We start from the raw sequence: 13,625 nt of genomic DNA on the forward strand, positions 1-13,625 counted from the left end.
AGGCCAACACTAGTATCAAATCTTTTAAGCATGTACATGATATCTAATCCATTTCCCGCTCGTTGTACACATTTTATCAGTGACTTTAGGTTATTCCTTCTCGATCCGAGAAGTTTCCATCTCTACTAGTAAGGGCAACTTCAATGTTGAGCGCTTGTTCGGGCGCTTGAGCTGAGAAAAAAAGGGAATTTATCCTAGCGCTCCAACGAAGAGTCCAGAGCTGCAACAGTGGCCTCCAATTTAAGGCGCTTGTTTCTTCAACTGAAGGGATCCAATTTTGACGCTGCTAGCTAAAATCTAACGAAGCACCCGACGCAAAGTATTGCGTCGATGCGTTTATGTAAGCGCCCATCGGCCGGGATCCTACGACTTAACTGCCTATTCGCTGGGATTTGGATCCTGGCGCCTGAGCTTAGCGCCTCGCGCTGTACGTGCCCTAAGGCCACTTTCTTTTGTATCGAGCCTTCAAAACGCAATGCAGTAGAAATTGATAGCTGAGTACAGAGTGCGACTGAATCATCCATATTAAAAAACATTTACTTTTACGGAATAGAACAAAAAAAATAAAAATAGAAACTAAGGTAAAAATAAAAAGAAAAATAATAAATGAGAAATGAATACAAATGAAACAAAACCGAAAAAAATAATAGAAAAAATCGAAAAAATGGCAAAGGAGGATCCGAACTCGGTAGGGCCTAGTCCAAGCAAAATCAACCACAAGCGAGCCGTATTACCGATCGCTGTATGCTATAAATAGTGCATGCGCAGCCCCATAGCGAATGTGAACATCAATATTCCTTTCTCGATAGGCCCAATATGAGGGCTCTATTGATTTTTTATGGTCTGCTCACTCGGCCCAACATGGAGGCACCTATAAGAGATCAACAAAGAATCCATCTAATCAGAATATCAGTCGGCTTATATAAAGACACTCCCTCATTTGTCAATCTAAAAGTGGAATGAACAACCAATCTACTTTCTAGACGCCATGCGACTAGGGATGAAAATATATCGGATCGAATTAGATAGTGCTATTTTCATATCCTTTACTCTTTCTTGTGTGGATTTGGATCGTAACAAATAATAGCGGATGTGAATTAGAATACGGATTATACATAATTACGGATATGGAGCAGATTTGAATTGGACTCGAAGCAAAAATCATGTAACACTAGAATACATCCAAAGTTGCACACTTATTCGTGCAACAAACTAAGTTGCATGCTGACATGACATTCTTAGTTGAACCCATAAACTAACTTAATTGTCTAGGTATTTGGGGTTGGATTAATTTTATTGGATTATCTTCTTTGAGGATCTTGGATAATTCGCAAAAATATCGGATAATCTATATCCGTTGGCTACTATGGATATCATATCTGTGCCTAATATTTGCTTGACCAATATCGACAACCGCATATATATCCGACGAATTTTTAAAACTGCATACCATATCCATATCCTTAGAAAACGAATGTGGATGCAGATATCAAACATGAATCATTTGTACCATTTAGTCATTTACGTGATTACGTCCCTACATGCAACCAACTCTAATCGTCTGGCCAGGCTAAGACCTTATCACGTGCTCCAGGCCAGGCTAATGATTGTTCCTTGCACCGGAGGCCAGGCCACGCTTAATGATCGAGGATATAAACAAAAACGTTGAAGGATGGTCTCAACTCTCAAGGAAGCTCTAGGCCTGTCAATTATTTTTCACGTATCCATCCAAACAAGCTTAGAGTACATAGTGAAACAAGGCATATAGCCTTAGCCCGCCCGAGTTCGAGTCTCCGTACTCGCATTCCTGGTGTTGTGCACATAATTACCTCTATCAATAACATAGCGCTGCTGGGTTTCTCCCTAGTATGGCTAATTTTTTTTTATGTAGAGTACATAACTTTTTCTGAGGTAGCAAGGGAGGGCGATTTGCCCACAAGGAATTTCATTAATCATAGCACACGTTTAGAGTTTAGCAATCAGCTCGGATCCAACGTTTTCATTTATTTAAACGGGGATAAATGCTTTAATTACCCCAATCTATTAAATTAAAAAGAAAAAATTACTTGCTTAATTGATGGAAAACTGGATGAAAACCATGTCTAGCATTTTTATCGTTGAACGGAGAGGGGAGATCAAACATAGAATGAACTAATTATAAAAAAACAAAAAAAAAGTACAATCTTTGAATAGTTAGCAGTTGCAAAGGTGACGAGACACTTCAAACCAAAAAAAAGTATTTGTTCTTTCCATAATTCACAGATGAGGGTGAACTTATGGTACAATAACACAGGCGTGAAAATAGCACCTTCTGTATGTTCTGGTAGGGAAAAATAGGTCCACAACTAACTTGTGGTTTATTTTTGCGGGGTTTACATTTCTTGCTTCATGAAGATGCCACACAGCTGTTACAAGGATAAGAGCAATTCCAATAGTATAGCCAACTGTTGGCTATAACAAGATGTCATATCATTTGTAGTTATCATATAGCTAACATGTACAATAGTTGGCTATAAGAATGTAGTACTTTAGAGCAATTCCAATAGTGTAGCCAGCTGCTAGCTATAAGCCAAGTGCCATATCATCTATAGCTAACTTAGAGCCAACATATACAATAATGAGCTATAAAAGTGTAGTACTTTTACAATACATGGCCCACCTTTTAGTCTCACATAGTGCCTAGTAGCACGTGCTTAGAGATTTGCTACAAGATAAGAGCCCACTCCTCTTCTCTCTCCTAATCTCTCTCTTCCAACTAAGCAAATTTATAATATTTTATCTCTTATAGCCAGCTGACTGTACCTTATTGTACTTGCTCTTACTAATATATGATCCACCTTTCACTCTCACAAGGTGCCTAGGAAGACGCGTCAGAAATTTGGCTATCACGATAAGTAGCCTCACCTCCCTTCTCTCTCCTCTTCTCTCTCCTCCAACTCATCTAAAATATATTATTTAATATCTTATAGTCAGCTGACTGGACTCTATTGTACTTGCTCTAATAATACAATCTACTTGGTGTCGTAGTGTACTTACACCTACAAGTGCCTAACTGGCTAGCAAATGTATGACCCTTCAGGATCACGAGGCAATTTGAAAAGGGCGAACTGAGAAAGCATGTTGACTAATTGAGAACAAGTAAGTGCGTGTGGGTTGGAGCACTTCCTAGACTATCCACGATAGCCGCGCTGCACGCCTGGGTTGGTCGCTGGTGTTGCTTTGCTGCTATCCATTGGCCCACGTGTGAAGACGCATTTGGCTCGGCTGATAAGGAAAGGAAAAAAAGTATCAGGAGAGGAAAAGCAGGCACCGACAGAGCGATAGAAACCCTATCAACAATCCCTCTTGTGCCGCCGCCGCTGCTCGCGCTTCCCCTCCCCTTGACGTCCTCGACGCTTCTCTTAGACTTCCGCGCCCGTCTGCAGCAGCAGGAACGGCTCCATTACCTTCTATGCCGCTCTCTCACCCACCACCCTCCGCATCGGCCGAGGCGCGACGGGGTCTTCCGTTTATCCGGCGCCGCACAGACAGATTGAAGAAAAGAATACAGGACGACGGGCGTGATGGCCGCCGATTCGCGCGGCCCTCCTTCTTCTTGCATGCTCTTCTCCTTATCGCTCCGGGGCAACGAATGATTTCTGAGAGGTGCGCCCTCTTCCTGTCCTCCCTCCTTCTCCATTTGATTTGGTCGCCAGGCGTAAGAAGATTAGCTCACGGTCGTGAATGTCTTCTGCATGAGACCTGTTTGTGGATATGCCGGCGTACACTACCGTTGATTGTTGTGATCGTCGGCTATCGGAACTGCAAGATGAGGTCCATCTGCCTGGATTGGTTATCAAGAAGAGCATCCATGGGGCCATGGTGGCTGCCACGAGCAGACATGCTGGTGAGGCGTGCCTCGTACAGACTCGATCCTGAAAACTTCAGTTTGCTTTATTTTACTTGCATCTGAGAATTATTTGGCACTTTTTTTTGTTGTTGACACTCAATTTTCTTCCTAATATTTCAGGGGTATCTGGTAAAAAAGAACTATACAATTATACAATTAAGTTGATGGCAATGTTGGGAGTGTTTGGAGCAATTATTAATATCATAAAGATGTATCCTTGAGTTAATCTGATATTTTTCTGTTAAAAATGGCATCACATTCCATCGGTTTTGATAAACTGGTCGCACACTGCATTGAATTCCCGTTTTGAGATAACATATTATTCTCCTTCACATCACCATAGGTCTAACCGTGACTATCATTTGACTGCAACTTCATTGGCAAATATGCCTCAGCTTCATTGGGAAATATGTCACACTTCATTATTCTTGAGCGAGAAGAACTTCATTCTATTAAATGGAATTCGTGTGCTGCAATTAGCGACTGCAACTTCCTTGGCAAATAGGCCTCCGTGTGACTTGTGGCGCGATGATTTCCTCGGAAAGGTACCGGTATGTGTGCGCCGGTAACAACTCGTCAAGCAGGCCAGCGCTACAGTTCTTTCTCTAGGTGCCATTCGTGTCTATACCTTAAACATGGTATGAAACGAATTAACTTCCCTGTGTATTTTGTACTGAATATTTAATATTTACTTCTGAGCCACTTTGGTTTTATGTTCTTGATTCAGTTCTAGGAACCGGTGGAAAAGAATACTAGCAATATTGTCCAATCAACAAGATCAAGGTACATTAGATTTTTTTTTTTTTTTTGCTTTTTCAAAGCATTGTATTTTACTGATGATAACAAGGAATAAACTTTCATTTTGTTGAATGCCTTAATTAATAAAGGGTCCAAATTAGTTTGCTTTTTTATTTTGTTGGCATTTTTATTTTTGTTGTCGCTGATCTTCAACTACTGCAGGTGGAGCAAGGAGGAACAGTCAGCAGATTTCACATTTATTTTGCTAAAGCTGCATGTTACTGCAATTAAATATTAGTGTGCCTTTGCTCAGCGGGCTATCATGGAGTTCTCGTTGAGTCATTGTTGGGCATGGTATGTAGCCTATTTAGCATTTACTTGGTTGGTTTCAAGTGTGCAATTGAAAATAGGCATCCCAAAACTGGTTTCATGTATTTGCAGTTTGCGGCTAGATGATGACATATTTGATCCTGCTGATCAACACCACGTTGTCTAGATGTTGGTCTTTCATGGCAAGATCATTTGTGGATTTTGAAATGCTTTGTCCTTACCTGTAAGTAACTTGCATCAGTCATGTGTTCACTAATATAACTATTCCCTTTGTTATTGAATAATGTGGTAACTTAAACTCCCACTTTATAGATATGTGCTAGAGAAAGAAAGACTTCAGAAGTTCACGGCAGAACTTTGACAAGTTAGGTCCCATTTTCAGATGACGTTAAATATGTTTATATTACCAACTTATTATAGTATTATCTATGGTGCATTCTGTTTAGATATATGTATACTGGTTTTTCATGAAGGTGTTTGGCATTGTTCGTAGACGCAATACTCAAATTATCCCCGTGATGCCAAAGTGAGTTTCTTCCTCTCAAATTAAGCACTTGATATGTTTACCATTAGTATTATATTACTTTCATCAATGATTAAGGTTGATGGGTGAGGTTTTCATCCTTATACGTCACCATACATGGCATTATTCGTCACCATCATGTTTCTGGCTTATTACAATTTGCTTCGTATTGTTATAGTTGTCCTATAATTGCTCTTGATATCTTGAATCATCATATTCTTGTGTGGTAATGATCTGTTTGGTGGTTTTCCATAACCCATAGGTTCCTTCGTGGGAGATTTTCATGGACGCATGGGCTGACTTGATGTGGTTGGTTTTGTGATCTACTAGCTTGGGTTTTCCTCTGCATTTGAAATAGAGTAGTATGCCTTTAATACCATCTGTACTTTTTCATATAAAGAAATGAAAGGTTGTTGCATTCTCTGTCAGTTAAAGACCTTTGTTTCCATCTGTTTGAATGATTGGCTTATTTGGTAGAGAATTTTTTTTATAGATTTGATTGTCTCTCTGTTGAGAGCGCGCATAACAATAACAAGTCTAGAAATTAGCTGTTTTATCTCGCACTTTTTAGTGATCATAATTGGTTAAAGCTTCTGATTCTGCTTATAATGTTCTAATACACCAGTTCTGTTGCTCTTTATGACTGGTTGTCAGATTATTGGACGAGATATGGATTTTGGATGACTGATGGTGAAAGCATAAAAAATATGATAAAATAAGCATTCAGCTATGTACACTCTAATATGTTATTAGTATTTTAATAGTAGATGTAAGTTATAGGATAAATTGTTATATTCCGAAGTACGCCCCCACCCCTGTTTGTTAAGTAATTAAAAAATCCTAATTTATCTGTCCTTAGTTCCTTTGTTTTGTACCGCCATGAGGTTTGCGTTTGCTACTAATTGGTTTCATGATTTGTTGTTATTTTCTGCTCACATTCTCTACCAAGAACTAAGCATGTCAGCCCCGTCTCATGATCCTATAGCTACGCTTTTCCTTCACCGCCATTCGATTCTTTTTTTAGGAAGTCCATTTAAAATATGCATGCAAGTTGACTGCTTTGCAGGCTTACTATTGCTGGTTTAGATAGAAGAGTAACACCTCAGAAAAGCTTTATATTCTTTTGGTAGAGTAGTGAACATATATAAGATATTTAAATGTTATTTTGGGTACTGTTTATTGGCTATGTTAAGTGTTGTTTAGATCGCATATTCAAAAGGCAATATACTAGGTGGCTTAACCTCTCTGCTTACACGGAGAAAACAAGTAGTACTTAGGCTGCCATTTAGTTTTTAGGGCAGTTATTGATAGATGGTGGAATTTATATTTGTACACGAAGTTGATGTGTTGTTTATCACACGGTGGCTAGGTTATTCTTGCAGTTTTGTCAGGACTGGAAGGGTTTCTCCGTGGGGGCATAGAGGAAGAAAGAATCATGGTGCCTCCATGTGTTTCAGGGTAATTTCCATAGGCTATAAGATTCTATTGTGAGCATGCAATGCCATTGCGTTTAAATGGTTACAGATTAGGCATGTGGTCTACTGCCTCCAAGCAATTCAGAACAATATTACTACAACCTCTATCCCAAAAAGGATGTTGCAGATTTATCTAAATTTGGATTTATCTATTCTTTTTGGGACAGTCATTAGTATCAATTTACTGTTTCCTAATTGCTAACTGAAATATTTATGCTTGTAGGGGTACTGGGGACCCACACCAGATTCAAACCATCAGCTTGGTGAAACAGAGTACGAGTGTGCAGTGCTTGTTTTTTCTCCTTTGTTGATATGTCACTAGGCTGGTATCCATTGTTGATATGTCACTAGGCTGGTCTCCATTGTTGAGTGTGCGATTTTATTTGTTCTTTAGACTGTACCCTAAATGTGGTATGAAATTGTATGAAGGATTATCTTTTGCTTGCCATGTTGTAAAATAGCCAGGATCTCTCTCTGTAAAGAAGTATGAATCTAAGTGTATGACTGGGCGCTGATTAGAAAGCAGCTGACCGGCTAGGAGGCGCCCCAAGGGGCGCCCCAACCACTAGTTATACATTCTGCACGTACCGGGTTAGCTAACTGTCGACCCTCACCTGTCATGCGCTTGGAAAATTGTCCCAGGCTTTGCACTTGTCATGATGAAATTAAAATTGTCTCGCATTATAACTAACTACTATATTCTTCTTCTTCCAAAAACATATCTGGAAATTCAAAATGATGTGATACGGGGATTGGAAGGTACCGGAAAAATGATCACGAAGCTCCACATATGACAAATGGGAGACGTGGAGAAGTCCATGTCGGTCAACAGCGCCTCTAGACACTAGTGGAAAAGTCTTGCTGACCTTTGACACAATGACGCAGCTCTTTTTCATGCCATGATGACTTTTGATCAGGATATCTCCAGCAAAATGGGGCACTCGCATGCACGCGAGAAATGCATTGAAAAAGTTAAGCCCCCTGTGTGCTGCGGATTCTATATTCTGCTGTACTACCTCAGTTTCGATGAATGAGGTGAACATGTATTTTAAGATAAATTTTAACCGAAAAAATGATCAACAAAATATTAGTTATATTATGGTTAATTAGTATCATTGGATTTCTATGAAAAAATACTTTCTAATGATGTTAATTTTATATGAACAGTATCTACAGATTTTGAGTAACTCTTGGTAAACAAAAAATACGAAAGACGAAAGTGCCCTATTCACTGAAATGGAGGGATTTTTTGTGAAAGAATACATACTAATAAATCACAAGTGTGTGAAGATCACCAGCTAATCAATACATCCGTCTTTTTAGAAATATCTCACTTTATTGATCAACTAACAAAAGTATACCAGAAGATCAGAACACAGAGTAAAATACAGGTGAACAACAAAAGATGTCTGATAAAACTGAAAGTTGCATCAATATAGTCTTCTAGTCCATTCCTCGATGCTAAATTAGGTTAAAATTCTTAGTCAAGGTTGGACCAGGTGGCTAGTATTTGACATGTTTTTAAGAAACACTAGCTCGGCGTATATGTAACAATAACTGCACTACAAAGAAAATGTAAGAAATAAACAAAGATCTAGGCAAGAATCGTTCGAGAACAAACAATATAGGCAAGGAGCAAGGTCGTCCTAACACGTCCTATTTTGTCCTATCATTGTGTTTCCTTCGATTTTCAAGGCCATGCTGCGGCATGAGGTCTAAAAATCTAGGCGTACGATTGATCGATATCCAGACAGATGACTTATTCTCATTTAGCAGATATTTTTTTATTGCCAATGTTCTAAGCTGCCACGCAATGGTCTTGGTTTTGGACCGAACAATCTTTTAAGTCGGCCGGCGTCGTGGTCAATGCCGGGATAACCAGGAAGACATGAAGCAATAAAATATGTTAACAGACTAAAGGATATAACCAAGCATGCATGCCCCATAACGGCATAACCTGCTATATGAGCAAAAAGGAATGCAAAGCATGTTTCGTTGATAATCAACATGTGGTTTCGATGGTTAATTAGGAGGTTAATGGCATCCTCAGTCACTTTGATGACTCATAAAAGGCAAAATATAGTCTAGTGAGAGGCGACATACCAGTCGATCGAGGTGTCTGGGTGACTTCGTCAATTTCAAAATTCACCGGATCAATTTCTCAAACTCAATCTCTCATAGGGGCAGGGTGTGTGTGTTCATAGGTTGACTGTAAGCACATATTTGTGATCGACTGTGTTTCGTAAAAAAAGAAAAATATGTTTCATTATACAGACCAATAAATGAATGGACAAACTGATACTTTCTCTGATCCTAAATATAAGATATTTTAGGAGTTTATTTGTGAGCGAATGTGTTTCACAAAAAAAGAAAAATATGTTTCATTTGACAGACCAATAAATGAATGGACAAACTGGTACTCTCTTTGATCCAAAATATAAGATGTTTTAGGAGTTTATACAAGTCGATCTTATATTCTGGAAGATAGGTTTATTTATAAATCTGCAGCAAGCATGCATGGATGATGGTTGATACATCGAGACTTTTACAGTAAATATAAAGGAACACAACTATTGGGTGATGGTTTTAGAAAATAGGAACTTTGAAATATTTTCGCTAAACCGCAAATAATAGGACCGGTCATAACTCACCTAAATCGTACGGCTTGGCTCTGTTGATCATGAATCTGACCTTGGACCCACTCTATCTTGGGCCCTACCCAGAAAAACGCCGGTGGCAAGAAGACCCATGAACAATGTCTCGTCACTCATTGTTCTGGATGTGGGTGGAACGTGACCAACTTTGACCTAGTGTGGCAAGTTATCACCCTAGGGTCTAGTGGTGTTGCACCTTAGCAATAAAGGCCGCATCTCGTTTTAACTATGTTGTTGTGATATCATTACACTATCTTGTGAGGTTTCACGTTGTTAACCGAAGCCACACGCCCAATCCAACCCTCTCCACTCCGTCACCAGCCGTCCTCAGACGTCAATCGGAGCCTTTCCCGAAGTTGTGAATGCTTGGGGAAGTCCATCCTCTTCCCCGCCGTCACCAACCACACCCGCCCAGTCCTGCCATATGATGTGCCATCACTCAATGCCACACTCCTATCTATGTGTGTTGGTTGTTGCTCTGGTTCGAATGGAACTTGTCATGTTGGACTACTGTCTAGGTTAGGGAGTGGCGTTGCAACATCCTACCACACATTTTGACACGAGTTTTGACGGTGGGCCCCATAGGTCAAATTTTCCATCAGCAAACTTCAATCAAATGATTTGAATGTGATGTAACGTTCAAGGAAATGGTTTTGGTTGGGTGCAACCCCTCCTCCCCCGCCCCCACCTCCACCCCCAAGTTGTGGCTTCTAAAACACTAATTCCAATATGTGTGCTTCTTTGATATGTACTCCAACTTCTGTCCTTGTATCATTAGCTTGGTATTATATTCCCATTATCGTGGATCTAAACACTAGCCGCCACAAGAGGATCGTCACGTGCATCCAAACGAAGGTGGTGAGGTACTACACACCCTTTGTTAAGGCGATAGTGCTTGGAGCCTAGGGCAATCGGCCCAAGACAGCCACTGTGCGTTTCCTTCAGCGCGGTTGGGGTGGTTAGTAGCCTTCATGACTCATGGTGACATTGATGAGGCTGCTTGTAGGCAAGTGCTCCCGTGGAGGAAAATTTTGCATGGGCTCGACAAGATCTATATGTTTCCCAATGCTCCGACGGTGTGCTGGACCTGAACGTGGGTGTTGGTAGTGTGTCGATGGTCTTTCAAAACGTTAACATGTCCTAGATCTGGTGGTTTCGGGACCACTAGTACCAACAGGACTCGAGGAGAAGAAGGTTGTGCATCTCTAGGATAAATCCTCATTTGACCTTGGTCGGAATCAGTGTTTTATGTACTTTCTTGAAAGCGTCGTTGTAGGTTTGGTCCCCTGTTTCTCTCGCGGCCTTGACTCCGGAGGGAACCCCATATAAAAGAATGGGTGATGGGGGCATTGTTTTACCTTTACTCTTCTTGGCACCATCCTCTCATAGACTACTAGGACTACGGACCAGTGAAGGATGGCTTGTTTTCATGTAAACTCTCCCACTCCTAGGTGTTGCGTGCAATTTAGCAATGATGATGTTGTCCAACAGAGTTTGGGCCAAGGCTTGTGCTTTGGTAGTCAGTTTTCAGCGTGTTTGATGGATTCTTTTGTGCTTCCATTTATCGTTGTTATCCGAGATGTGGTGACAATGATAAGCAACCGATGGTCCTTTGTGGAGGACTCGGTTGACGCAAGCCATACATATTTCTCTGGCAAAGCTCATCGTTAGAGTCAAAGTTGTCTATCATTGGGTTGGACCATCATGGGATCCATGCATTCGTTGCAGGGTGGATTTGTGGGTGGTCTACTATGAAGTCGGAGTTGTGGTGGCGATGATAGGCGATGGTCCTTTGTGGAGTACTCGGTTCATGAAGCCAAACATATTTCTCTCGTGAAGATCGTCGTCGACCGTCCTGGGCTCCATCCAGTTGTTGTAGGGTGGATTTGTGGGCGGTCTACTATGAATTAGGGTTGCTAGTTCGGATGAATGGTGACGATGATGACGCTTGCAACAATCTCGACTAGTTTCTTCTTGTCAGGAGGTGTGGTTTCTTTATTGGTAGATAGGTCGGTCGGTGGAGCCATGCATGTTGTCATGTTCCATGATGGTAGTGTTGGAGGGTCATGCCTTTTGCCCCTTTTACTCAATTAACTGGGTAATTCTTACTCTTCTTAATAAAGAAAATGTCTTCTCTAAAAAAATTGGTGAACAAAAACCTTAACGTTACACTTAGAACTAGCTACTCTCTCAATTCCGTAATTCTTGTCGTGGTTTTATTTTAAATTTAAACTAAAGCCACGTCAAGAATTATGGAACAGAGGGAGTACTAGTAAAGTAGTAATTAGTTAAGCACATTTCTATGGTATGCTCCAAAGTCTGACCAATTCCACTCGCTCCTGTTTATAACGAATTCTTACAAGTTAGGACCTTATGGACGGATTTTTTTTTTTTTGAAAATCACATATATTAAAAGCCAGCAAGCCGCCTCATTAAAAACCTTCCAGTCCCCTTCGGTACCCTGGTAAGGAAAAGAGTGCGTCTGGAACTTGCCGCTAAACATCAAGATTCAATTACAACATTGTTCAAAACGGCTAAATCATCTAAAGCATCTAAAGCAACCTGCCTAGGCGGGTCATCATCCCAAGTAATCATAATATCCACCTCAAAACAGGACCTAGCAAGATTATTAGCGACCTTATTTCCTTCTCTTGGACAATGTTGTGCTACGGACCTAGCAAGATTATTAGCGACCTTATGGACGGATTTATTAAGCAGCATGTCTGATTACTTAGATAGCCATCCAGCCACCTAGCCATCCAAAAAACCTGCCAAACTTGTCCTATCAAGCACGAGACTGGTCTGGTAATATACGTACGTAACAGAAGATTGCAACCAATTTGCTGTCGACTACGAAGTACGAACGCACTTGTTTTTCTACCTTCCACGTACGAAGACATTTCGCTCTCGCTCGCATGGAAGAGGACAACTCCAACTCCCAGGAACGCGCGCGCGTTCTCTATATAAACCGATACATGCGCTTCGTCTCAATCTGGAAGCTCACTACCAAAAGTACACATTGATCTCCCCGGTGTCTCGCTCTCCTTGTTAGAGACGCCATGGAGTACAGCAACGATGCCACGAACACCGGCGCGGCGCAGCCTTACTTCGGTCGCTCCATGTCGCCGCCGTCGCAGGTGTCGTCTGAAGGCTCGCCGCCCCCAGCAGTATTCCCCTTTGCGGGCAACGTGCCGTCCTCGCCGCCGACGGTGGTGCTCAGCCCCTGCGCGGCGTGCAAGGTCCTCCGGCGCCGCTGCGCCGACGGCTGCATGCTGGCGCCCTACTTCCCCCCGACCGAGCCCGCCAAGTTCACCACCGCCCACCGTGTCTTCGGCGCCAGCAACATCATCAAGCTCCTCCAGGATCTGCCGGAGCATTCAAGGGCGGACGCGGTGAGCAGCATGGTGTACGAGGCGGAGGCGCGGCTGCGTGACCCGGTGTACGGGTGCGCGGGGGCGGTGTGCCGGCTGCAGAAGGAGGCCAACGAGCTCAAGGTGCAGCTGGCGCGGGCGCAGGCCGATGTCCACAGCGTCCAGGCGCAGCACGCCAACCTGCTCGCTATCGTCTGCGTCGAGTTCGCCACCCAGCACCAGCAGCAGCACCCGCCGCCTCCACTGGTCGATCAGGTGGACGGCTTCGGCGCCGACGTCGGCGGCGCGGTGTACCCGTCGCTCTGCACGGACTCAGATGATCTGGAATATATCAGCGGCGTGGGAAGAGGCCCGGCAACAGCTATGGACCTGATGACCATAAGCACGGAAGCTCTGTACACTAGTAGTTACGCTAGCTAGTCGGAAAAGCGTTTTTTGCTACGCGACTCACACTCGCGTGGTTGTGGACATGCTGCAGCCTGCAACGGTATATGCAACCGTCACAACTATGCTGTACACCCGGCAAATATCCTAGTGCTTGTTTAAGATCGATATATGTATTCTTGAATTCGGATCTTCCGATCAACATAGTTCAGTTTCGGAATCCTGATACACGAAAATATCTGATTTTCGCGGGTCTGGTAC

At 42.2% G+C, this 13,625-nt stretch overlaps 1 protein-coding gene and 3 long non-coding RNA genes across 6 annotated transcripts; all 4 read left to right on the top strand.

Moving 5' to 3' along the window:
* Nucleotides 1-3,528: 3,528 nt before the first annotated feature.
* On the top strand, nucleotides 3,529-4,487 carry LOC124697981. Its single transcript, XR_007000855.1, has 3 exons — nucleotides 3,529-3,886; nucleotides 4,010-4,100; nucleotides 4,233-4,487. It is a non-coding gene; the product is annotated as an uncharacterized LOC124697981 (long non-coding RNA).
* Nucleotides 4,488-4,502: 15 nt separating this feature from the next.
* On the top strand, nucleotides 4,503-4,908 carry LOC124697982. The gene is made up of 3 exons (XR_007000856.1): nucleotides 4,503-4,527; nucleotides 4,617-4,672; nucleotides 4,850-4,908. It is a non-coding gene; the product is annotated as an uncharacterized LOC124697982 (long non-coding RNA).
* A 49-nt stretch (nucleotides 4,909-4,957) lies between these two features.
* On the top strand, nucleotides 4,958-6,931 carry LOC124697983. Of its 3 annotated transcripts, none has more exons than XR_007000857.1 (5): nucleotides 4,958-5,180; nucleotides 5,270-5,321; nucleotides 5,431-5,483; nucleotides 5,743-5,789; nucleotides 6,863-6,931. It is a non-coding gene; the product is annotated as an uncharacterized LOC124697983 (long non-coding RNA). The 3 variants fall into 3 exon arrangements; XR_007000859.1 differs by having other exon boundaries at nucleotides 6,850-6,923; XR_007000858.1 differs by lacking the exon at nucleotides 6,863-6,931 and having other exon boundaries at nucleotides 5,431-5,843.
* Nucleotides 6,932-12,668: 5,737 nt separating this feature from the next.
* On the top strand, nucleotides 12,669-13,400 carry LOC124695338 (LOB domain-containing protein 1-like). The gene has a single exon (XM_047228194.1). It carries the CDS (start codon nucleotides 12,669-12,671, stop codon nucleotides 13,398-13,400), a length of 732 nt encoding a protein of 243 aa, XP_047084150.1.
* The last annotated feature ends 225 nt before the right edge of the window (nucleotides 13,401-13,625 follow it).

The sequence above is a fragment of the Lolium rigidum genome, chromosome 3, assembly GCF_022539505.1.
Source record: "Lolium rigidum isolate FL_2022 chromosome 3, APGP_CSIRO_Lrig_0.1, whole genome shotgun sequence".
Lineage (NCBI taxonomy): Eukaryota > Viridiplantae > Streptophyta > Magnoliopsida > Poales > Poaceae > Lolium > Lolium rigidum.